General features: G+C 36.7%; 1 protein-coding gene across 23 annotated transcripts in view; it reads right to left on the bottom strand.

The window, feature by feature from the left end:
• The window catches only part of TRIP12 (thyroid hormone receptor interactor 12), a 155,523-nt gene that overhangs the window by 58,848 nt on the left and 75,433 nt on the right, over positions 1–21,242 (bottom strand). For all 23 annotated transcript variants that reach the window (XM_073020115.1, XM_007966541.3, XM_038001432.2 and 20 more), the window contains 4 exons: positions 13,568–13,673; positions 9,896–10,032; positions 3,520–3,603; positions 1,954–2,049 (listed from right to left, as the gene is read on the bottom strand). In XM_073020115.1, coding sequence (XP_072876216.1) covers positions 1,954–2,049; positions 3,520–3,603; positions 9,896–10,032; positions 13,568–13,673 — 423 coding nt within the window. The remainder of the gene's footprint in view (positions 1–1,953; positions 2,050–3,519; positions 3,604–9,895; positions 10,033–13,567; positions 13,674–21,242) is intronic.

Genomic DNA, 21,242 nt, shown 5'->3' on the forward strand with positions numbered 1-21,242 from the left:
AGATTGCGCCACTGCACTCCAGCCTAGGCGACAGAGCAAGACTCCGTCTCAAAAAAAAAAAAAAAAGAAAGAAAGAAAAAAGCAATTAAGCTTCCTGTAACTTTTTACTTTCATGAACTTTTTTTAACTTTGACTATATTGTAGTATTAACTAGCTTAAAACACAAACACAATGTACAGCTGTATAAAAACATTTTTTCTTTATATCCATATAAGCTTTTTCCTATTTTGAAAATTCATTTTTTTTCTTTAGTTATTAAACAGTTTTTTAAAACATTTAGACACAAACATGACCATTCACCGCCTGCATAGGGTGAAGATCATCAATATCATTATGTTCTACCTCCACATCTTATGTCCCACTGGAGGTCTTCAGGGGCGATGAGAGGTATGAAGCTGTCATCTCCTATGGCAACAACGCTTTCTTCTGGAATACCTACTACTAAGGTTTACAGTTAATGTTCTTCTTTAGTATGTAAAAGGAGTACATTCTAAACCAAGCTTGTTCAATGCATGGCCCAGGATGGCTTTGAATGCAGCCCAACAAAAATTCGTAAAGTTTCTTAAAATATTTTAAGATTTTTTTTTGCGACTTTTTTTAAGCTCATCAGCTATTATTAGTGTTGTTATAATTAGTGTTACTGTATTTTATGTGTGGCCCAAGACAATTCTTCTTCCAATGTGACCCAGGGAAGCAAAAAGACTGGACACCTCTGGCTCTAAATGATCAAAGTATGGTTTAAAAATGTGTACTGTATATTAGATAGATGACGGGAATTTTTCAGCTCCATTATAACCTTGTGGGACTGATGTAGTGTGTGCGATCTGTTGTTGAATGAAACATCATTATGCAGCACATGACTGTATATAATGCCTGGGATTCATTTCAAACTAATATGGGAAGAAGGATGTGAATGAGGCTACAGATAAAGATTAGATATGAAGTAGGCACCGTTGAAGCTGGGCCATGGGCACAAAGGTGTGGCATTGTTTTTGACTCTGGCTCTAGTTTACGGTTTACATTAAGTTCATGTGTAAAGGTTGATGTTAAATACAGGTTTCAGATGTCTCAAAATCAATACCCTTAGGGACCCCCTGCAACAGTTTTGTTTTTTGTTTTTTTTTTCCTTTCCAGGCTTCTCCCCAGTGATAAATAAAATCAAATTTCTCTTAAAAAAACAAACAAAAATCTTAAGAAACATTACCTGACTGCAATGTATAAATCGTATTTTGATCCCAATTCAAGGAAATAGGCCAGGCATAGTGGCTCACGCCTGTAATCCCAGCACTTTGGGAGGCCAAGGTGGGTGGATTCCCTGAGGTCAGGAGTTTGAGATCAGCCATCCAACACAGTGAAACCCCATCTCTACTAAAAATACAAAAATTAGCCGGGCTTGGTGGTACACACCTGTAATCCCAGCTACTCAGGAGGCTGAGGCGGGAGGATTATTTGGACCCGAGAGGTGGAAGTTGCAGTGAGCTGAGATCGCACCACTGCACTCCAGCCTGGATGACAGAGCAAGACTCCGTCTCAAAAAAAAACTTTTTTAAAAAGTACACATGAGAACCTTATGTCTAAATATTTAAAGCTATAAAAAATTCAGCTAGCAAACTGTTTAATGTTTTATCCTCTCACCTTGACAAATACATCATTATGACAAACTCAAGATTCAAATCTATGCAAAACATGCCATCAGGTGCCATAATTACCAATGCAATTGTTTGAGATTCTTTATTCTTATTTTGTTCAAACAAACAGAATCAATCTCGCTATAAAATCTCGGTAATACTGCAATGAAAATTGTACTTAAGGTGTGAATGTGCACAAGTCTTCTTTTTAAAGACGGGTTAAAGATGATGAAAAACTTCTTAATACTTCGATCAATAGGTTACAAGTAAAAATAGCAGTTGGCTAATTATTGAGAGGTTTCAGGGAAGGAACATTTTTACTTACTAGCTCCGCTTCCAATTGTTCTATGGAAAAGCTGTGACATCCGAGGACCAAGAGGACCAAACAGGTGAGGGGGAAGACCCCTTGCCTCTAACAAAGCTAGAGAGAAAAGAAGGGCAGAGTGAACAACTAAGATGACTTCATGCAACTGATCTATCTGAAAATTTCAAGTAACTGATTCATCTCACTTAACTGATTCAGTCAATGTTACTTTGCTTTCTGAACTATTAAGAGAAGCTGCAAACTTTCAAGACCACCCTAATATATTAAATCAGTGCCAACAGGAATGTGTAAAATATTTCAAGAAAAACCTAAGGTAAATATTTTGATTATTTTGAAGAGCTAATATGTTAAGCACCCTTGCTCTGTTTTCTGTACGACATTATTTCCCAATCAGTTGTTGGTCATCAGATCCTATAAAACCATATGAAAACAGTATATGATTTTTATTAGTTCCAAAATGTGAAAACAAAACAAAATAGGCCAGGCATAGTGGCTCAAACCTGTAATCCCAGCACTTTGGGAGGTTGAGATGGATCACCTGAGGTCAGGAGTTCAAGACCAGCCTGGCCAACATGATGAAAGCCCGTCTCTACTAAAAATACAAAAATTAGCCAGGTGCAGTGGCGGGGACCTGTAATCCTAGCTACTCAGGAGACTGAAGCAGGAGAATGGTTTGAACGCGGGAGGCGGAGTTCGCAGTGAGCTGAGATCGTGCCATTGCACTCTAGCCTGGAGTGCCAAGTAAGACTCGGTCTCAAAACAATCAAACAAAAACTATGTGTTCCTGAGAGTCCGAGTCCTAGAGATACTTGTATGTTCCCTCAGGAACTTAAAAGCAATCAAAAATGATTTATAAATAATACTTTTATTGTAAGCCTCACATTGAGATCTGTTATAAATCAATTGAGATAAAAATACATACCCATCCATACATAATATTAGGTTGCTTTTGTAAAAGCATTTGTTAACATTTTAAAAAACTACAATTTGTATATACACTATACATTCCTTTTGAAACAGGATCAAGAAGATAAAAAACCATGGCAAACACCTTATTAAAACCCATTTATGCTGCAGGTTGCAATTTTTTAAATTTTTGCATGAGTGAAAAGTCAGACCTTGGCAAGGGCCTTGAGCAGTAGGATATCAATAACCCCCATATCCTTAGCATTCCAATAATGGAACACTAGGCCTAAGTGGGTTAAATGCATTCATAATGCTACTGGACTCCAGACAAAAATATATTAAGGTACCCGTTTTTCAAGATTTTTAACTTATTTATTACTGAAACCAGCTATACATGCAACCACAATAAAGAAAAAAAATTTAAACAAAAATAAATATGTAAGGCTTTATCTAGTTAAACAGTAAACACCTAGAGGCAGATAGCTCATCTTCTAATTCCAAATCATGAAATTGCTACTAAGAAGTTTTTTTGTTTTTTTTCTTGGAGGTGCAGGTACTGCTAGATTATGGTCAAATGAATTTAAATTAATTTCAATAAAGTATGGTATTAACAGGTAGCTCATGGTAATGGTTTCTTGTAGGCTCAATAACTGTTTTTACCTTGCAAACGTCCCATCTCGGAATCATCTGATTCACTCTCCCCAGAGGTGGTCATGCCAACAGCCCCTGCAACAGAACTAGAGGCTTGGGGTGGAGGGGAAAGATGAGGGTTAGGAGAGGAGGACTTAAACACATTATGTCTGGCTTATCTTAGAAAAACCAAAGTTTTGTGGACTACAATGAATAAAGGCAATTAAACTTGTCTAGCCACAGTATACTCAGCTGTTCTTCTAGACTTTATCCTGTAGCTTTCAGGAACGAAAGGAGAACTCAACTATTTTAGTATTAAAAAGGTTGTATTTTTATGCTTTTCATTTATACATGGCTTTTGACAAATTTCTTGTGCCTTTGAAACTGTTCTTTAATTAAGATGTCCTGAATCCCTCTCTGAAAGTCAATAAAGAACATACTGCTAAAACAATTGTGATTATTTAACAGATGGCCAATTAGTAACAAAAATAATAAAAAGGCAAAATTGACATTTGGGGGAAATATTGTATGTAGATGTCTGCCTTCTAAGTCCACTTCATTCCCGGACTACAGTCTTGATACAATCATTTATCTGTTTTCATTAACTTCAAGAGTGCAAAAAGATATTACAACTAACAGATGACTTCTATGAAGCATGAAGAAGGCTGGACATGGTGGCTCACGCCTTAATACCAACACTTTGCAGGTCAAGGCAGAAGGATCATTTAAGCTCAGGGGTTCAAGGCCAGCCGGGGTAACATAGTGCAACTTGTAGTCCCAGCTACTGAGTTGGGCATGCCTGAGTTGAGAGCACTGCTTGGGCCCAGGAGGTAGGGGCTGCAGTGTGCCATGATCATGCCACTGCACTCCAGCCTAAGCGGCAGGGCCAGACTCTATCTAAAAACAAAAAGTATGAAAGACAGGGCAACTAAAGTGTCAAAACTAGTGTAAAATGAAGAGTTAAAACTCAGGATACTATTAATCGAAATGCTAACCTGACCAACAATGACAAAAAACCAGTCTAAGCTAATGGAGACAGAGTCTATTATGAATCTGAACAGGAAGTAAAACCATAGTCCTACAAAACTAGCAGTTAATTGTGCCTCTAGGTGTCTGCTGAGGTCAAAGGGGGTTCTTTTTGTTTGTTTTTTGGGTCTTTTTCTTTTTTTAACCCAGATTGATCTACATAAGCTCTTCCCACAATACCTTAAGCCCTATATACTGCACAGATTGTGACAGAATGCAAGCCAGGAAGAATATTTTTGTCATAATTGTTAAAGAGGCATGTGTGAATAACATATGTGAATTTAAAGAGCTTGTCTGAAGAAAAAGATGCCAAAATACCAGCCACCGACTGTATTTTCATATTACCATTCTCTTCACACACCATTAAGTATTTTCTATATAACTTCATTAATGGGATTAAAACAAATTCTTAGAAAAATTTATGGTTTAGAACAGGGTCAGCAAAATATGGCCCAAAGGCTGAATCCAGTCCACCACATGGTTTTGTAAATAAAAATTTTATTAGAACATAGCTGTACTCATTCATTTACAGGTCTGTGGCTGCTTTCACGCTGTAATTACAGAACTGAGTACTTGCAACAGAGACTACATAAAGCATCAAACATTTACTATCTGGCCTTTTACAAAAATGTTGGAAACTCCCCCACCACTCCCAAAGGTTTAGAGCCATAGAGAGACAGATTAACCAGAAACACTGAAGTTGTATAAAGGTTAAGCAAAATCCACACTTCTGGTAAAGAAAAAGGAAATTAACCAGTAACTACACACACACTATAATGCTACTTACAGGTACGCAGCATTTATGAAATGCTTACTATACATAGGCATTGTCTAAGTTTCCTCCTAACTATACAAAAGGTATTATAATCATCATGCACATAAGGAAACCAAGGTTTTGTGACTTTGAGCATACTTGGCCAATGTCAGATAGCTAGTTATGGATCGGAGATCTGAACTCAGGAAGCCTGACTTCACAGGTTCTACCCTTAGAAACTATATGACTCAAATATATTCTTGAGCAGTGATTTTTAATTCAAATAAAGTTGCTTCTTCACATTATACAGAAATGCTGTTAACAAATACTGTTACCAGGTACAATTATAACTGAAATGGCTCTTAAACTTATCTTAAGACTATTCTATCTATGTGGGAAGCAAATATCAAGTTTTTACAAATGAAATAGTTGGTATTTTTAAACCACACTCTGGAGCCCATACATTAAAAAACGCACACACAAAAATCTAACCTGTTAGAGTACTGCTGGGTTTTTAAGTTTATTGATCAGAGAATCTACTTGATTTTACTTTAAAATGTTCTCCAGACCTACAACCATTAAAGGTTTCTACCTTACCTTACTTCTTAAACATTTTATTCTAACGACTTTCATAATGAATATCTCAAAACTGCACTGCCACAAAGACATCAATTGATCAAAACATAAAAACTACAGAAGAACATAATTAAAAGAGATGCTAAGGTTCTATTATAGCAGGGTCCCAACCTTTGGGGAGCCACAGAACCTTTTTTATTTTTATTTTTTGAGACAGGGTCTTGCTCTCTTGACCAAGCTGAAGTGCAGTGGTGCAATTTACAGCTCACTGCAACTTCCGTCTCCAGGGCTCAAGCGATCCTTCTGCCTTCGCCTCCTGAGTAGCTGGTATCACAGGCACATGCCACCAAGCCTGGCTCAGTTTTGTATTTTTTTGTAGAGACAGGGTTTCACCACATTGCCCAGGCAGATCTCAAACTGCTGAACTCAAGTGATCCACCTGCCTCAGCCTCCGAGTGTTGGGGTGAGAGGTGTGAGCTACTGTCAAAAGTCTGATTATCAGTAGAGGGTAGGGTGCTGGTTTTGACAGAAATTGGAAACTAATTGTGAAGAAAAGAATTCTTTTGCCAGACCTCTGATAGCAAGTATTAAGCTTTTGTTCCCTTTTATGAAGTAGTTTAGGTTATCTAAAGTGGGAGTTCAGATAGGAGTTACGAGTTTTCTAATTTTGTAAAACATATATAAAAACTCTTTTTGTATGTTTTACAAAATGAGTTTGGTTTTACAAAAAAAAAAAAAACCCACTAGTTTTGTATGTTTTACAAAATTAGAAAACCTAAGCCAGCCAAGCCACTGGCTAATTTAATGAGGAGTATAGAGATGGCTGTTCTGTAAAGTCATGCAGATATGAAAATGTAATTAATCAACATTTTTAATCAACAGGAGTTGGCTACAGTTCCTTAGTCAAGGCTTCAAACCTACTTGGGCATAGGCCAGATTTGTTCCCAGAGTCAAATATACAAATATAACTATCAGTAGATAAAATCCAATGCCAGATTTTCAACAGATATTTCTCCTGTTTAGTCTTAAAATATCTTCACAGTACCGTGTAAGACAGTTTACAATACACATAAGTGAAAACAATGGAGAACGATATTGTCTAAATCAGAATACATACATTCTATTATGGAGTGACAAGTTTTTATACTTTAACCAACAGATGCAAAGTTAACAAAATTGGAATACTTCTTTATGTGATCTAACCCTGATCATTTCTTCTGAAACTATTAAGCTACCCAATGCAAAATGGAGTGACATTATTTTACAAGAATAAAGAAAAATACTTCATTCCTTACTTTAGTACCCCTAGCATTTGCAAGACTCTATCAACTCTATAAAGTTCTATACAGTTCTGATTATGTCCAAAACTAAGAATGCACAGGAGACCAGGTGTGGAGGCTCATGCCTGTAATCCCAGCACTTTGGGAGGTCAAGGTGGGCAGATCACTTGAGGTCAGGAGTAGGAGCGCAGCCTGGCCAACATAGTGAAACCCCTTCTGTACTAAAAATACAAAAATTAGTCAGGCGTGGTGGTGGGCGCCTGTAGTCCCAACTACTTAGGAGGCTGAGGCAAGAGAATCACTCAGATCCAGGAGGCAGAGACTGCAGTGAGCTGAGATTGCAATGCTGCACTCCAGCCTGGGCAACAGAGAGAAACTTATCCTCAAAAAAAGAAAGGGGAAAAAAAAAAAAAAAAAAAAGGAATGCACAGGAGTCTGCCTCTGACTCTTGCGAAAGTGTGGCAAACACTTAACTTTCAACTTCAAAGGCTAGCATTTCTTACATGAAGAGCTAATGTGGTTGGGCTTTTTAAAAGAATAACAACATTATTTCCAAATAAATGTTTTCAATGGAGTCTTATATCTACTATATAAGTACTATCTGAAAACGTTTACGTGTCAAAAGGAGCCCTAAGTCCACGAACCTACACACCATACTAATTTAGGTTTGTATTTTCTTTTACATTCCCATTTTACACATGCAGAAGCTAAAGCACATTACCATGAAGAACTTAACGTAAAGCTGCTAAATAATTAGCTTATTTCCCCATAAATACTTTCAAGAGTCAGCAGAGAAATTCCTATAATTCATAAGAGATCTATCCTCCAGAATGTAATGAAGTCAGTCCTCTAACACAAGTGCACATGCCACATGTATTTTTTTTATCACCAGTTACAATGCAGTTTGGGAAACACTTGTATCACACTGTAATTTCAAACATAAATGACAACGGAATGCCTCAAAGTGCTTAGAAAGGCAGTTGGATGAACCTGATTCCTGTATGCTTTTATCCTCTTAGGTAAATAAATAGGGGAACAAAATTTTACAGCCCATTCCCATTCCAGCCTTCAATTATATATTCATATAAATTATATAAACTCTTGCAACTGTATTAGACAACAATGATGTTACAAATATGCCTGGCTTTGGGAAGTCACACATCACAGCTTGTAACCCTGAGCAAGAATAAGCAATGTTTGTCTCCGTTTTTCCTCACTTATAAAATGGTAATAAGAGCACTCATACCTCAGTAGGCTGTTTGGAATATTGAAAGAGAATATATGTAAAGTACTCAATACTATGGCTGGACTGCAATGTGGTATACACTGTATAAATATTAGTTATAATAATTACTGTAGTAAGTCTACATTAATAGCCTGCAGCTCCTTTTCTGTTACCCATTTGGGAATTACTCCATTTCCACATTCAGGCTTTGAATAAACATTAAAAACTGGGAAGGAGCATACAACACTGGGAGAGACTGTGAGTCACAAGCAGTTTTAATGAGTTGCAATGAAATGGACTTTCCAAATATCTACCATTTAAACCTTCAGAAAAACTAGGAAAACAAATATGGGAAAAAACTCCTCTCCCACCACATAATTTATCGTATAAAACTAAGAAAGTGTAGTGGTTAAAAAAATGCTAAGCTAGATAGAACAAGAAGACATCAGTAGTGGGTAAACCACAACCTTCCTGGCAAACTATGGCATGATCAACCACAGACATTAAAGAAAATGACAATGTATACTAATAGTAAACAATAGTATCTGAAATATCTTTGTTCAAAAGGAAGTATATGTCCACATCTAAACCTGTGTGTATCATCTGATATAAGGCTCATACATATAAGCCTATAGTGATTGATTTTAACATTCTTTACCTGTTGTTCACGTCACTGAGAAATGTCAATACAAATTATATTTTGATACCCATCAGCCAGAATTAACAGTCGAAGTATTAGCCTTGTTTTGGTATAGGTAATGGGTACCTATTTAAAGCTGAGAGAAAAGTCTTCATTTTTGTGCTTCTAATATATTAAGAATAAAAATGAGAAGCCCGGCCGGGTGCAGTGGCTCAAGCCTGTAATCCCAGCACTTTGGGAGGCCGAGACGGGCGGATCACGAGGTCAGGAGATCGAGACCATCCTGGCTAACACGGTGAAACCCCACCTCTACTAAAAAACACAAAAAACTAGCCAGGCGAGGTGGCGGGTGCCTGTAGTCCCAGCTACTCGGGAGGCGGAGCTTGCAGTGAGCTGAGATCTGGCCACTGCACTCCAGCCTGGGCGACAGAGTGAGACTCCGTCTCAAAAAAAAAAAAAAAAAAAAAATGAGAAGCCCATAACAATACAAATACTGTTCTTATAGCTAAGGTTCAAACTGAATACTCGTATTTTAGGGCTTACAAAAATTCTAAATTAAAATTTATACGTGTGTGAAGCAACTGAAACTATATCCTTATATTTTTACTATGAATTTAAATTCTTTCAATCAATGGGCAGTTATACGCACTAGTCAATATATAAAAAGCTTAAACAGAGTTTACTTCTTCCTAAAAGCCTTTTGAACGTAATTAGTGCAAATTAGGATAAGAATTTAAAAATGGCAACCATTTCCAACTAATCAAAATATCAAACTGGTAAAGTAAAACAAAACAGAACAAGAAGTTTATATGATAGTAACACCTAGCATACTTCCCTCCCTCCATCCATCAAATCTATAAAAGACAGAAATGCATTTTAAAGCTAAGAAGTACCAATCTACCTACCTGCAGCTCCTTGGGGAGCTTCATCCGTCCGAGCAGCTGAAGAATTTACTGCCTCCTGGTTGCTTTCAGGGTCTGCCATTTTCTCCTGTCGACGAGCTTCAGCTGCTCCTCTTTTGCCCAGGCCAGAGCCTCGCCGACTACAACAGAAAAATGTCATCATGGGCAGCATTACCAGCGAACCAGGAGCAATGTATAGACAACACAAAGCTCAAATTCATGGAGCACAAAGCCAGTTTCTTCTTCGTCCTCTTTTTAAATAAAAGTAAGTGCAGAAAATCACCATGTATAACAACCAAGACTTTGTATATTTAAAATTCTCCCAAGTTATACTGCATTTACAATACAAGCTTTTGTGTTACTGGGAGCTGTTGTCATCCTTAGAAACAGAAATGATTTTTAAAACACTTCAACTAAACAGAAAAGTGACTCTTCCTGCAAAGAAAATTCAATTCATTTAAAATACAGCATCATTCCCAGGGTAAACAGTGGATTAATATATTAATACTGGCTGGGTGCAGTGGCTCACACCTGTAATCCCAGCACTTTGGGAGGCCGGGCAGGTGTATCACCTGAGCTCAGGAGCTCAAGACCAGCCTGACCAATATCATGAAACCCTGTCTCTACCAAAAATGCAAAAATTAGCTGGGTGTAGTGGTGTGAGCCTGTAGTCCCAGCTACTTGGGAGGCCAAGACAAGAGAATTGCTCGAACCTGGGAGGTGGAGGTTGCAGTGAGCCGAGATCATGCCGCTGCACTCCATCTTGGGCAACAAAAACAACACAAAAAAATTCATACAAAAGAACTGCAGATTAACACTGAGAATGCGAGGAAGGGAGGAGGAGATGGGAAAAAAAATTCCCAGTCCCTATGTTCTAGATTACCTAAATCATACAAAAATAATCATCCTAATAATGAATAACTCCATTCTTTAAGTTATGGATTTAGTATTATTAATAAATACAGATAACATTTGGGAAAGACATTCATTTAGGACAGAGACACAGAATAAATTATGGAAAAAGAATGACCACTTATTTCTCCTAAAGAAAATTACATTTTATTGATGATAAACCTTTTTTTCTCCTTTAATAGCAAAATCAGTAAGCAAACTGGGGAGAAGCAAAAATACTTCCCCCCAAATTATTCAAACTTGATAGCATTTAAACAAAGCTCCCCAAATTATCTTAAGAAAGGCAGAAGCCTATTAAGACATGTTTTAGATTAAAATCACACTACAGTGAAGTGAGAGAAGCAGGCCCAACTGACCTACAAATGAAGGCTCTGCTTACCTGAGAGCAATGGAAGAGTTTATTCTCATTAGAGAAAAAGCTTCCCTACACAGAAATTTGCTTAACTAATCTTTCTTTCACAAGGAAACAGCTCATTCCCAACCCATTTTACAAAGCTACAAATTAGTGGGATTCAAATTCACTCATTTAAGATCTAATCTCCACCAGCACACTGGACTGACCACTTTGGATACATAGGGTTGCTGCCCTCAAGGAGTGCTACTCTAAAGAGAAACAAGGACACCCTTAGTAGGTGACCAAGGCATTAAACGTAAGCAGAATCTCAACTAATTCAGAAAAGATTTGCCATGAAGAGCACTTCAAACAGGTGGCTAGATGAGACGGCCTGTGCACAGCATGATCAAACCCTACAGTGGGTAATTTCACACACACTAACTATCGTGAGTAGAAGGAGAGGTGGTTGCAGAGAACAGCAGGGCAAGCAAGACAATTACAACACTAGATTACCTGACTTCGCATACGGCTTAAAATTAATTTTCAGACACAAAAAATTCAGTTTGCATCTCAGACTAAACCTTGAGTAATTAAGATTCAAAATATGGCCCAAAATAGGATAAAAAACTCTGGAAAATTAAGAAGTTTCTTCAGAAATCCTCAGAAAAGTTGCTATGCAACCTCAAAAGCAAACAGGTGTACTAAATCCAGGTATTTTAAACAATCTAAAACATTTAAAAACAGGTGGAAAAGATTTAGAGTGGCAAGGCTATCTTTTTCATGATTTATAGGCACCAAGTTTTACTGTTTACTTATGTCACTACTATAACCCCGCCAAGAGTAGAGAAAATAGATTATCTTAGATAAGAACCAAAAGAAGTGGAAAGACCCCTCTGCTAACCTGAGTGGGAAAAGGTAAACTAAAATAATTCCCCCACCCCATCACTAGTTTGCATGCATTTACTAGAGGGAACAAGCTACAGTCGTGTGCTGCATAATGTTGTTTCTGTCAAGGACAAACCACATCTATGACCGTGGTCCTGCAAGATTATTAATACTGTATTTTTACTGTACCTTTTCTACGTTTAGATATGTTTAGATGCATAAATGCTTGCCATTGTGTTACACTTGTCTACACTATTCTGTAAGGTAACACGTTTTACAGGTTTGTGGCCTAGGAGCAACAGGCTACCACATGGCCTAGATGTGTAGTAAGCTGTACTATCTACGTTTGTGTTTTAAGTGTTCTTCATGATGTTTGCACAGCAAAATCACCTAATGACACATATCTCAGAACGTGTCCTCCTCATTAAAAGTGGCATGACTATACACAGAGAGAGAACTCATATATAGCTACTGAATAATTAGCCATGGAATGGCACCTGACCAACTGACCAAGCCTGAAAAGCTTACAGAAGTTGTTGCAGGAAAAAGATTTCTACTTTTAGGCTAAGATTCTCAATCAATTAATAAAGTTATGTGAAATATTAACTGTATCACATCAAAGATAGTTGTTTTGAAAAAGAGATCTACAGAATCTAGAATTGGAGATGTGAGAGAACACATAATACCTACACTTTTTCTTGAGAGTAAGGTGATACAATACAAAAATTAAGTACATTTCCCCCTCCATTCATTAAACTTAGTAACTGGTTCTAACACTTTTAGAAACCAATTAGGCAACAGTACAACCATTAGAAGAAGCATCCTTTTCAATTCATTAATCACACTATTGGGAAACTTAACTACCTTTTAAAAACAATCCAAATCTGCATAAAGATGCTCACTGGAAGTATATTTGACAGACTAGAACTCTGTAAACAGCCAAAGGTCCTGCTACCGTCAACAGCATTGTGAAAATAGCACAACAACAAAGGAAAAGTAGAGGATAAAAGTATCGTCAAGAAATAGAATGATTAAAAGTTAATAAAAACATGTAAATAAATATTGCAGAGAAATTCACAAAGATAACGCCTGTTATGTTAGAATATGTCTTTACTCAAGTAAAAAAAAAAATAGATAATTTTTTAAAAATCGTCAGGCACAGTGGCTCACGCCTGTAGTCCCAGCACTATGAGAGGCTAAGGCGGGTGGATCACTTGAGGCTGGGAGGTGGGAGACCAGCCTGGCCAACATGGTGAAACCCCATCTCTACTAAAAATACAAAAATTAGCTGGGTGGGGTGGCAGACACCCATAATCCCAGCTACTCGGGAGGCTGAGGCAGGAGAATCACCTGAACCCGGGAGGTGTAGGTTGCAGTGAGCCAAGATCGTGCCATTGCACTCCAGCCTGGGTGACAAGAGCAAGACTGTCAAAAAACAAAAACAAAATAAAAAACAACCTATGGAGTTAAGGATTTTGATGAAAGCTGAAACTAAGCAACAGAAGACAAATAAACTCACTATAAACGAAAAAAACCCAAATTACCTGGTACTAGCACAGGAGCCCGTGGTCTTTTGGCGTGTGCTCCGCCTCAAACTGGGGAGCTCAGCAGGTGGAGATTCACTGCGCTTCTTCGTAGATTTTCTTAAACCTATCCATGGAAAAAGGAAAAGTGTAATTTTATAATGAGAAATTTTCATTAATTAAAAATTATAAAATTCTTCAGGTCATCATGTTCAAAACTTGACAGAATCTTTTCATAACCTCTCCAGCAGTATTGCTAGCTTTATTTCCAGAGCCTATTCATAATGAAAAAGCTAATGGTACTTGGCCCTCCAGTTCAGGATCGGTCTTCTCAGTTGGGCCCAACCTGGACCCAAGCTATCCCCAGAGTCCTGCCTCTCTCTCCTCTTTCAAAGTTCTTTTCTCATCTGCTACTCTTCTCCACTAACAAAGGCGAGTTTTTTTGTATATACCATTTATTTCAAGAATTTACTAAACGTTATGAAGTTTATCAACTTTGTTACACCGTTCTTATATTGTCCTATTTCAGTTAGTTTATATAAGGCTCATCAATAAGGTATGAGAGAACAAAATGAGTTATACCACCCATCAGAAAGGTACATGCACTTGGACTGAAGGTTATTAGGAAGTCTGATTTATAAAAGACTGTATAATTAGGGGGAGGAGTCAAGCACACTTTTCACGGTATTCTGGAAGCTAACTAATGCCTTCACAGGTCAATAGGCTCAAAAACAGTGTATCAATTAAGTAAAGTTTATTACTATTTTATGAACAATAAGAAAGCCAAGATAGCATCCACCCTCGCCCAACCCTCACAATGTTACCATAAATGACATACTAGGCAGTATGCTCAATCTAAACAAAGACCTCCAATAGTGAACGGTCTCCAAAGTTACCATATTTCCATGAGAACTCAGCATCATCTTAAATAGCTGTTAACTTTTTCAGAGACTAATTGTACAACTGGTCCTGGTCACTTGCTTCTTTTCAGGAAGTTTTAATTTTGCTGATTTCATTGCTTTAAAGGGGAAAAACTAATTCTTTACTCCTTTGATTGGGAAAAAGCAGCAGTAAAAGATCTGTCAGAGTAACACTAAAAAGGATTCTAGACATTTTCTTGATCTTTTACACTCAAATTAAAACTTCAGCTCATTCAACTTGGGATGGTCTTTATAGCAGACTTAAAAGGTGAGTTGCTAAGTGAAAACTCAAACTTCTTCAAGAATCTGTGAACATGAAACAGAAGTTTTTAGGATAAAAATCTATGTTTGGACAGCTATTACCTTTTAGACATCTAAACTATATCTTTTGGGCCTTTTTCTAAATAACTTTCGTGAAAGATTATCTAAACAAGTGAAGCTGACTTAAAAGAATCAAAGAATGAAACTTTAATTGGGAAAAGATGATTGGCTTAAGAGTTTCTAAAATTTCAATCTTATTTTTAGATTGGTTTTCTACATAGCATATTGCCAGAATTACTTGATATAATCGTATGCTTGATATCCTATGCTGTCTTTGTCAGGGCACACAATCTGGTCACCTAAGAGACAGGGCATGGGAACAGATCTAGGGAGCTAGCTTGGTAATACGTTTGGCTAATTAGCATCACTTTTAATACTTTAAAAATTCATACATTATTTAAAAATAGTATTTCAGAAAGTATTAAATTTTACACTGGCTTTTCCATTGGATTTGTGTGACTAAGTTAAAGTAGACTTACAAATGTATAGTTTAGAGAGAAAAAACCGCAAATGTACATTATATTAAAACACACCAAAAAACTGTTTTTGCTTATGACAAAGCACTTTAACCAACCCTGTATTCTTGTCATTAGCATTACGTAGCACTTCATTCAAGTCATACTAAAATATCCCTATACACACCATTATACAGCAATAGACAGTAGCACACACTTTTGCATCTATTTAGCGACATTAAAAATAAAATATTCAAATTAATGTACTGTGGGCTACACTGCTTTGAGGTGATGTAATTACCTTTATTTTTAATCAAACTTTATTTTACTCTTTCACTATTCATGTCCTAAAATAGACTTCACTGTTTAACTTTCTTTTACACTGTCTTCAACTATAACTTAAATGTGGTAACAATATACTTATTGTGAGTGGTTCAACGAGTTTGACAAATGTATTTACCTATATAACCAGCATCATCATTAAGACACAGAACATTTCCATTACTCTAAAAAGGTCCTTCCTGATCCTTGTAGGTAATCCTCTCTCTCCATCTCTCTCTCAATCTCTCTCTCTCTCTCTCTCTCTCATAAGGCCCTTGTCAATCACTGATCTTTCTGTTGCTATTGTGCCTATTTTAGAATTTCATATAAATAGAAGAATATAATGCTTTGGAAATGAACTCCATTTTCTTACAAATATTAGTAACTCATTCCTTTTCACTGCTGAGTGATATTCTTGCGGGTAATTATGTTCCACAATCTGTTTATCCATTCTTGGTGGTAAGCTTTAAGAGGACCATACTAAGTTGCAGAGAAGTAGGGAAGGGAAGAACCAAAACAACAGACTAGATAGAAAAACATTTTTAATGGCTGTCATAATCATGCCACGATCATAAAACGTCTGTGAGAGTGTCATAACTCCACTCCTGATAAAGTAGGAGAGATTACCTTAAATACATTGTGGTCTGAAAGACAATCTCACAGTAAAAGAGCTGCTATGTATAATGCTTTCTAGTGGAAAAGAGGTTATCATTATTTGCAACAGAATCGGAACCCAGGATAGACCATACTAGCTTTCACATCTCTTATCTCTGCCCAAAACACTTGAACAGGGCAACACAACTTACGTAGTGAAAACTGATAACTGGTAACTTCTCAGCATATTTCAATAAACCAAGTCAAACTTTGGAAGGACTATATAAATTCCTTTTATGGATTATTCTTCCAAAAGTCTGAAACATTTTCAGAACATCAGAAATGGCAGAGACATTCAGGGAGAAAGAAAAGTTCCAGTTTGAAGCAGTTGAGGAAGATCACTTTGTAGAAGATAAAGATAGATTACCCTTCTTTTGGCCATTTAGCAAACTGACTATGCTAGAACATACTATTCTTACACTTAAGACTATTTTTCAAAAACACTTTCAGATATAAAGTTAGATGATTCCTATTTTTCAGATACAAGAACATTTATTGACATTAAAGGTGCATAAGCTAGCCAACTACACAAATCCAAAGCTCATCCTGAAGCAAGCAAAACAGAGTATATTAAGAATATATCTTAACATGCATCTCGCAAGTTGTTAAAATTCTGCTTTACTGGTTCTAAACAAAAAACTTTAGAACTGTCCGTATAAAAATACAGTATTTTGTAGAATTGAAATTTCCTTGTATTCTGCTGATCAAGCAAGGAGTATTTAAATAGAGGAGAGGACACAGTTAAGTGTAAACCTACTGAATACCAATTAAAACACATATACATAGGTACACACGCGCGCACACACACACACACACACACACTCTCTCTCTCTCTCTCCCCTCTTTCCCAGGCTCTGTGATGCAGCAAAACTACATTCATCGCTTACCTTTATGATGCCACTCGACAAGAATGTCACTGGTCAGATTAATATACTCTTATCCCCAAAAGTTTTGTGTAATGAAGTTAGGCATAAATGTAGATGTACTCTTTTCCTCAAAATTTTTCACCTTATTATATTCGTATACGAATATATGCCCTTGTTCCTATAATCTTTAAACTTCTGGATGAAGATGAAACTGGCAGTTAGTATTGTCTGCCTAAAAATCCTAATTGTTCTGTTCTCCAATACAGACGTGTCTATAAAACAAACAAAAACAGGCTGAGCATGGTGGCTCATGTCTGTAATCCCAGCACTTTGGGAGGCCAAGGCTGGAGGATCACTTGAGGCCTAAGAGTTTGAGACCAGCCTGGGCAACGCAGATTTTGTCTTCACAAGAAAACCAAACCAAAACAGCAAACAAAAAACACAGGCTGGATATTGTGGCTCATGCCTGCAATCCCAGCAATTTGGGAGGCTGAGGCTGGAGGAATGGGTGAGCCCAGGAGTTTGAGACCAGTATCAATAACACTGTAAGACCCTGTGTCTGTACAAAAAATAAATAAATAAAAATAAATTAGCTGGGCATGGTGATACATGTCTATAGTTCCAGCGACTTAGGAAGCTGACGTGGGAGGATCCTTTAAGCCCAGGAGTCCAAGGCCACAGATCGCACCACTGCACTCCAGCCTGGGTGACAAAGCAAGACCTTGTGAAAGAAAAGGAAGAAAATGAAGGGACGGAGGAAAATAAAGAAAAAAAAAGAACATGTATTCCTAATTTTAAAAAAAAACTGATTTATTCAAAGTTCAAGGTTTCAGTCTTTCAAAGGAGCAGCAATTTGCAAGGTTTGGCTTTTGAAATGTGATATAATTAAAACTGTATGTATCCAGCTGCAAGCTTTGAATTTTTAAAACAATATTGTAAGAGAATCAGATTGAGGAGTAACAATGACCTTAGATATTTTATTTACTGGACTCTTACGTAAGAATAGTTAAGATGCTTTGGGGTACTTCCTACTTACATGATTTACTTTCCTTGTCTACTTGAAATTTTATAAATTTTAAAATGTATTTCTCATTACATTAGACTATTATTAAATGACTCCAATCTCAACATTTTGCAGGAGAAATGAGCTCAAGTAATATGTCCGCCTACTTAAAAGGAGTCACCAAAGGTAGGTCACTACCAATACTGGAATGGCTTTTACTCTGAGTTATGTTGCGTTACTTAAAAATTAGAAAGGCAACTGAATAATAAATATTCGCTGTCATGTTTTTATGCTATCTTCCATTCTTACATGATCTATGTTAAAGGCATGTTAATCTTTCATATGGTAATCTGACATACACATATCAGACCTATTACACAGTCCCACTATGAAAATATAGTCTCTCCCACCAAGATGAAGTATTCTAACAATCAAATAAGTAAACTTTCCAGCTTCTTTAAGATTCCTTCTAGTATATAAGAAGTCAAAGCAAACATCAATATCAATATAGTTGATAAGGCTATATAAAAATCACGCAGGAATGAAGAGGTGAGGGAAGTTGATTTAAGATCTTCATTCCATAAATAATTATTCCATTCAAATAATTAGTGTTATCTTCCAACTTACATATGCATTTTAAAGTGACTTTAGAAGATCAAGTACACATACCTATTTTTAATGTACAGAAACTTTTTCTGAGCGCACTGCTTATTTATTTTTAAAGTTCTCTGGAGAGCTATCTCCTACCTCTTCTCCATGTGGTACCATTGGAAATGTCTTTTCCAACACATTCCTACTACTACACAAGAGGGTCAAACACCAATCCTCACCATCATCCCCCTTTTCTCTCCTCCAGCATACTGATTCATTCAAGGAGAGGTATGTAACCCAAGGAAATCAGCGACTTCCTTAAATGTTGATATATAAATGAATAGATATAATCCTCTTTTATTGTAAAGCGAGAGTCTCAGGGAGGTCACAAGATGTGAGACTGTCAGTGCTATCTTCATATGGCAATCCAGCCAAGCCTGAAGCTAGGCATTCTCTTGGCTTTACCCATCATGTGAACGGATTTGCATTTCCATTTAATTTTGGTTGAATATCCACCACTAATCCCAAAATTCAGACCATAAGTCATTATTAACATTTTTAGTCTAGAGCAGGTGTTGACAAACAGCAGCCTGTGGGACAAATTTGACTGGCAAACTGAGCCTCTCAAACTATGAATGGTTTATACATTCCAGAGTCATAATAAGTGAAGAAGAATATGTGGCAAAGATTGTATGTGGTCAGCAAGGCCTAAAATAGTTACTATATGGCCATCTGAAGGAAATGGTTACTGACCCAGACTTTGAGGGGAAAAAAAAACCACCTAGGAATTCACCCAGATTTCAAAAACTAGTTAAAACTCTCCAGAACAAAATAAATAAAACCTCTTTATATTTTAAAAGAATATAGTATTCAAATTAATATCTTAAACAAGGGCAGATATCAAAAAAATTGCTACAAGTAATTTACATTTACAGGCATAGCAGGGCATGACTCTGATAGATCTTTAAAACATAAATGCCTGGCCGGGTGCAGCGGCTCACATCTGTAAGCCCAGCAGTTCAGAATGCAGAGGCAGGAGAACTGCTGGAGGCCGGGAGTTTCAGACCAGCCTGGGCAGCATAGTTTCTACAAAAAACTAAGAAAAAAAGAAAAAAAATTAGCTGGGTGTGGTCACACAAGCCTATAGTCCCAGCTGCTCAGAAAGCGGAGGAAGAAGGATTGCTTGAGCAGTGAGCTTGATCACACCACTGCGTTCCAGCCTGGGTGACATATCCAGACCCTGTCTCTTTTTTTTCTTTTTTTTTTTTAAAAAGGTGGTTATTGTCATGAGACGGAATTTACTCATGGAAAGATGCTGTGGACATCACTGAAATGACTAGAAAGGATTTAAAATATACATAAACTTAGTGATAAAGCAACAGCAGCAGCAGGGTTGGAAAAAAAATTGACTCCAATTCTCAAAGAAGTTCTACTATAGATAAAATGCTATCAAACAGCATCCCATGCTCTATTGAAATCTTTCGTGGAAGCAGAAGTCAATCAACGATACAAACTTCATTGTTTTGAAACTGCCGCAATCACACCAACTTTCAGCAACCACCACCCTGGTCAGTCAGCATCTATCAACACTGAGACAAGACCATCCACCAGCAAAAAGATTATGACTCGCTAAGACTCAGATGATCATTAGCAATTTTTAGCAATAAAGCATTTTTAAGTAAGCCATGTACTTTTTTTTTTTGACATAATGCTATTGCATGCTTACTAGATTACAGTATAGTGTAAGTACAACTTTTATGTGCATTGGGAAACAAAAAAATTCATGGAACTCACTTTACTGTGATTTTAATTTTATTGTGGTGGCTGGGAACTGAGTGCATAACATCTCCAAGGTATGCCCATGTAACTATATTAACGGTTACTTTGGTAAAAATAAATTCAAAAAATGAAAAGTAATCTATGAGGTTATAAAAAGGAATCACAGACTTTTATTTTAAAATAACTCAGTAATAATAAGACAGATTTTAAATCCCAAATGCAATTTTTAAAGCAAATTTTTATTTCCTAGTCAAGGCACAGCCATTTCCTGCACTGATTTGTCAATATGAATTACAAATATTGGAAATGTCCAAAGGTATTCATCTAAGCATTATTTATAATAACGAGAAACTAGAAAGGAGCTAGATGCCCAATAATAGGGAATAGTTAAATAAAACAGTATGGTAATTAAAATTGCAAGAAAACAGTTATTATTTAATGAGGATGTGAACACTTTGGCACTTTTACACGGCTGGTGGGAATTAAATTCATATATTTCTGAGTGCAATTTCAAAATATATGTCAATATCTAAAAAGAATATAACCAGTGACTTAACAAGGAAATAGTTGTATAAATTACAAAGCTATACTTAATTAGGGTACATCCATATCTAGCCATCACAAATGATGTAATTTATAGTTATTTGAAAGGAAACCAGTCTACTACAAAGTGTTTTGACAAATAATGCACTTTTGTTTCTCCACAACTATTACCTTGTTCTGTCATTCCGAAGATGAAATTTAATGTACATCAAATGTATATTTTAGAGAGCCTGGCACATAACA

Source organism: Chlorocebus sabaeus, chromosome 10 (assembly GCF_047675955.1).
Source record: "Chlorocebus sabaeus isolate Y175 chromosome 10, mChlSab1.0.hap1, whole genome shotgun sequence".
Classification (NCBI taxonomy): Eukaryota; Metazoa; Chordata; class Mammalia; order Primates; family Cercopithecidae; genus Chlorocebus; species Chlorocebus sabaeus.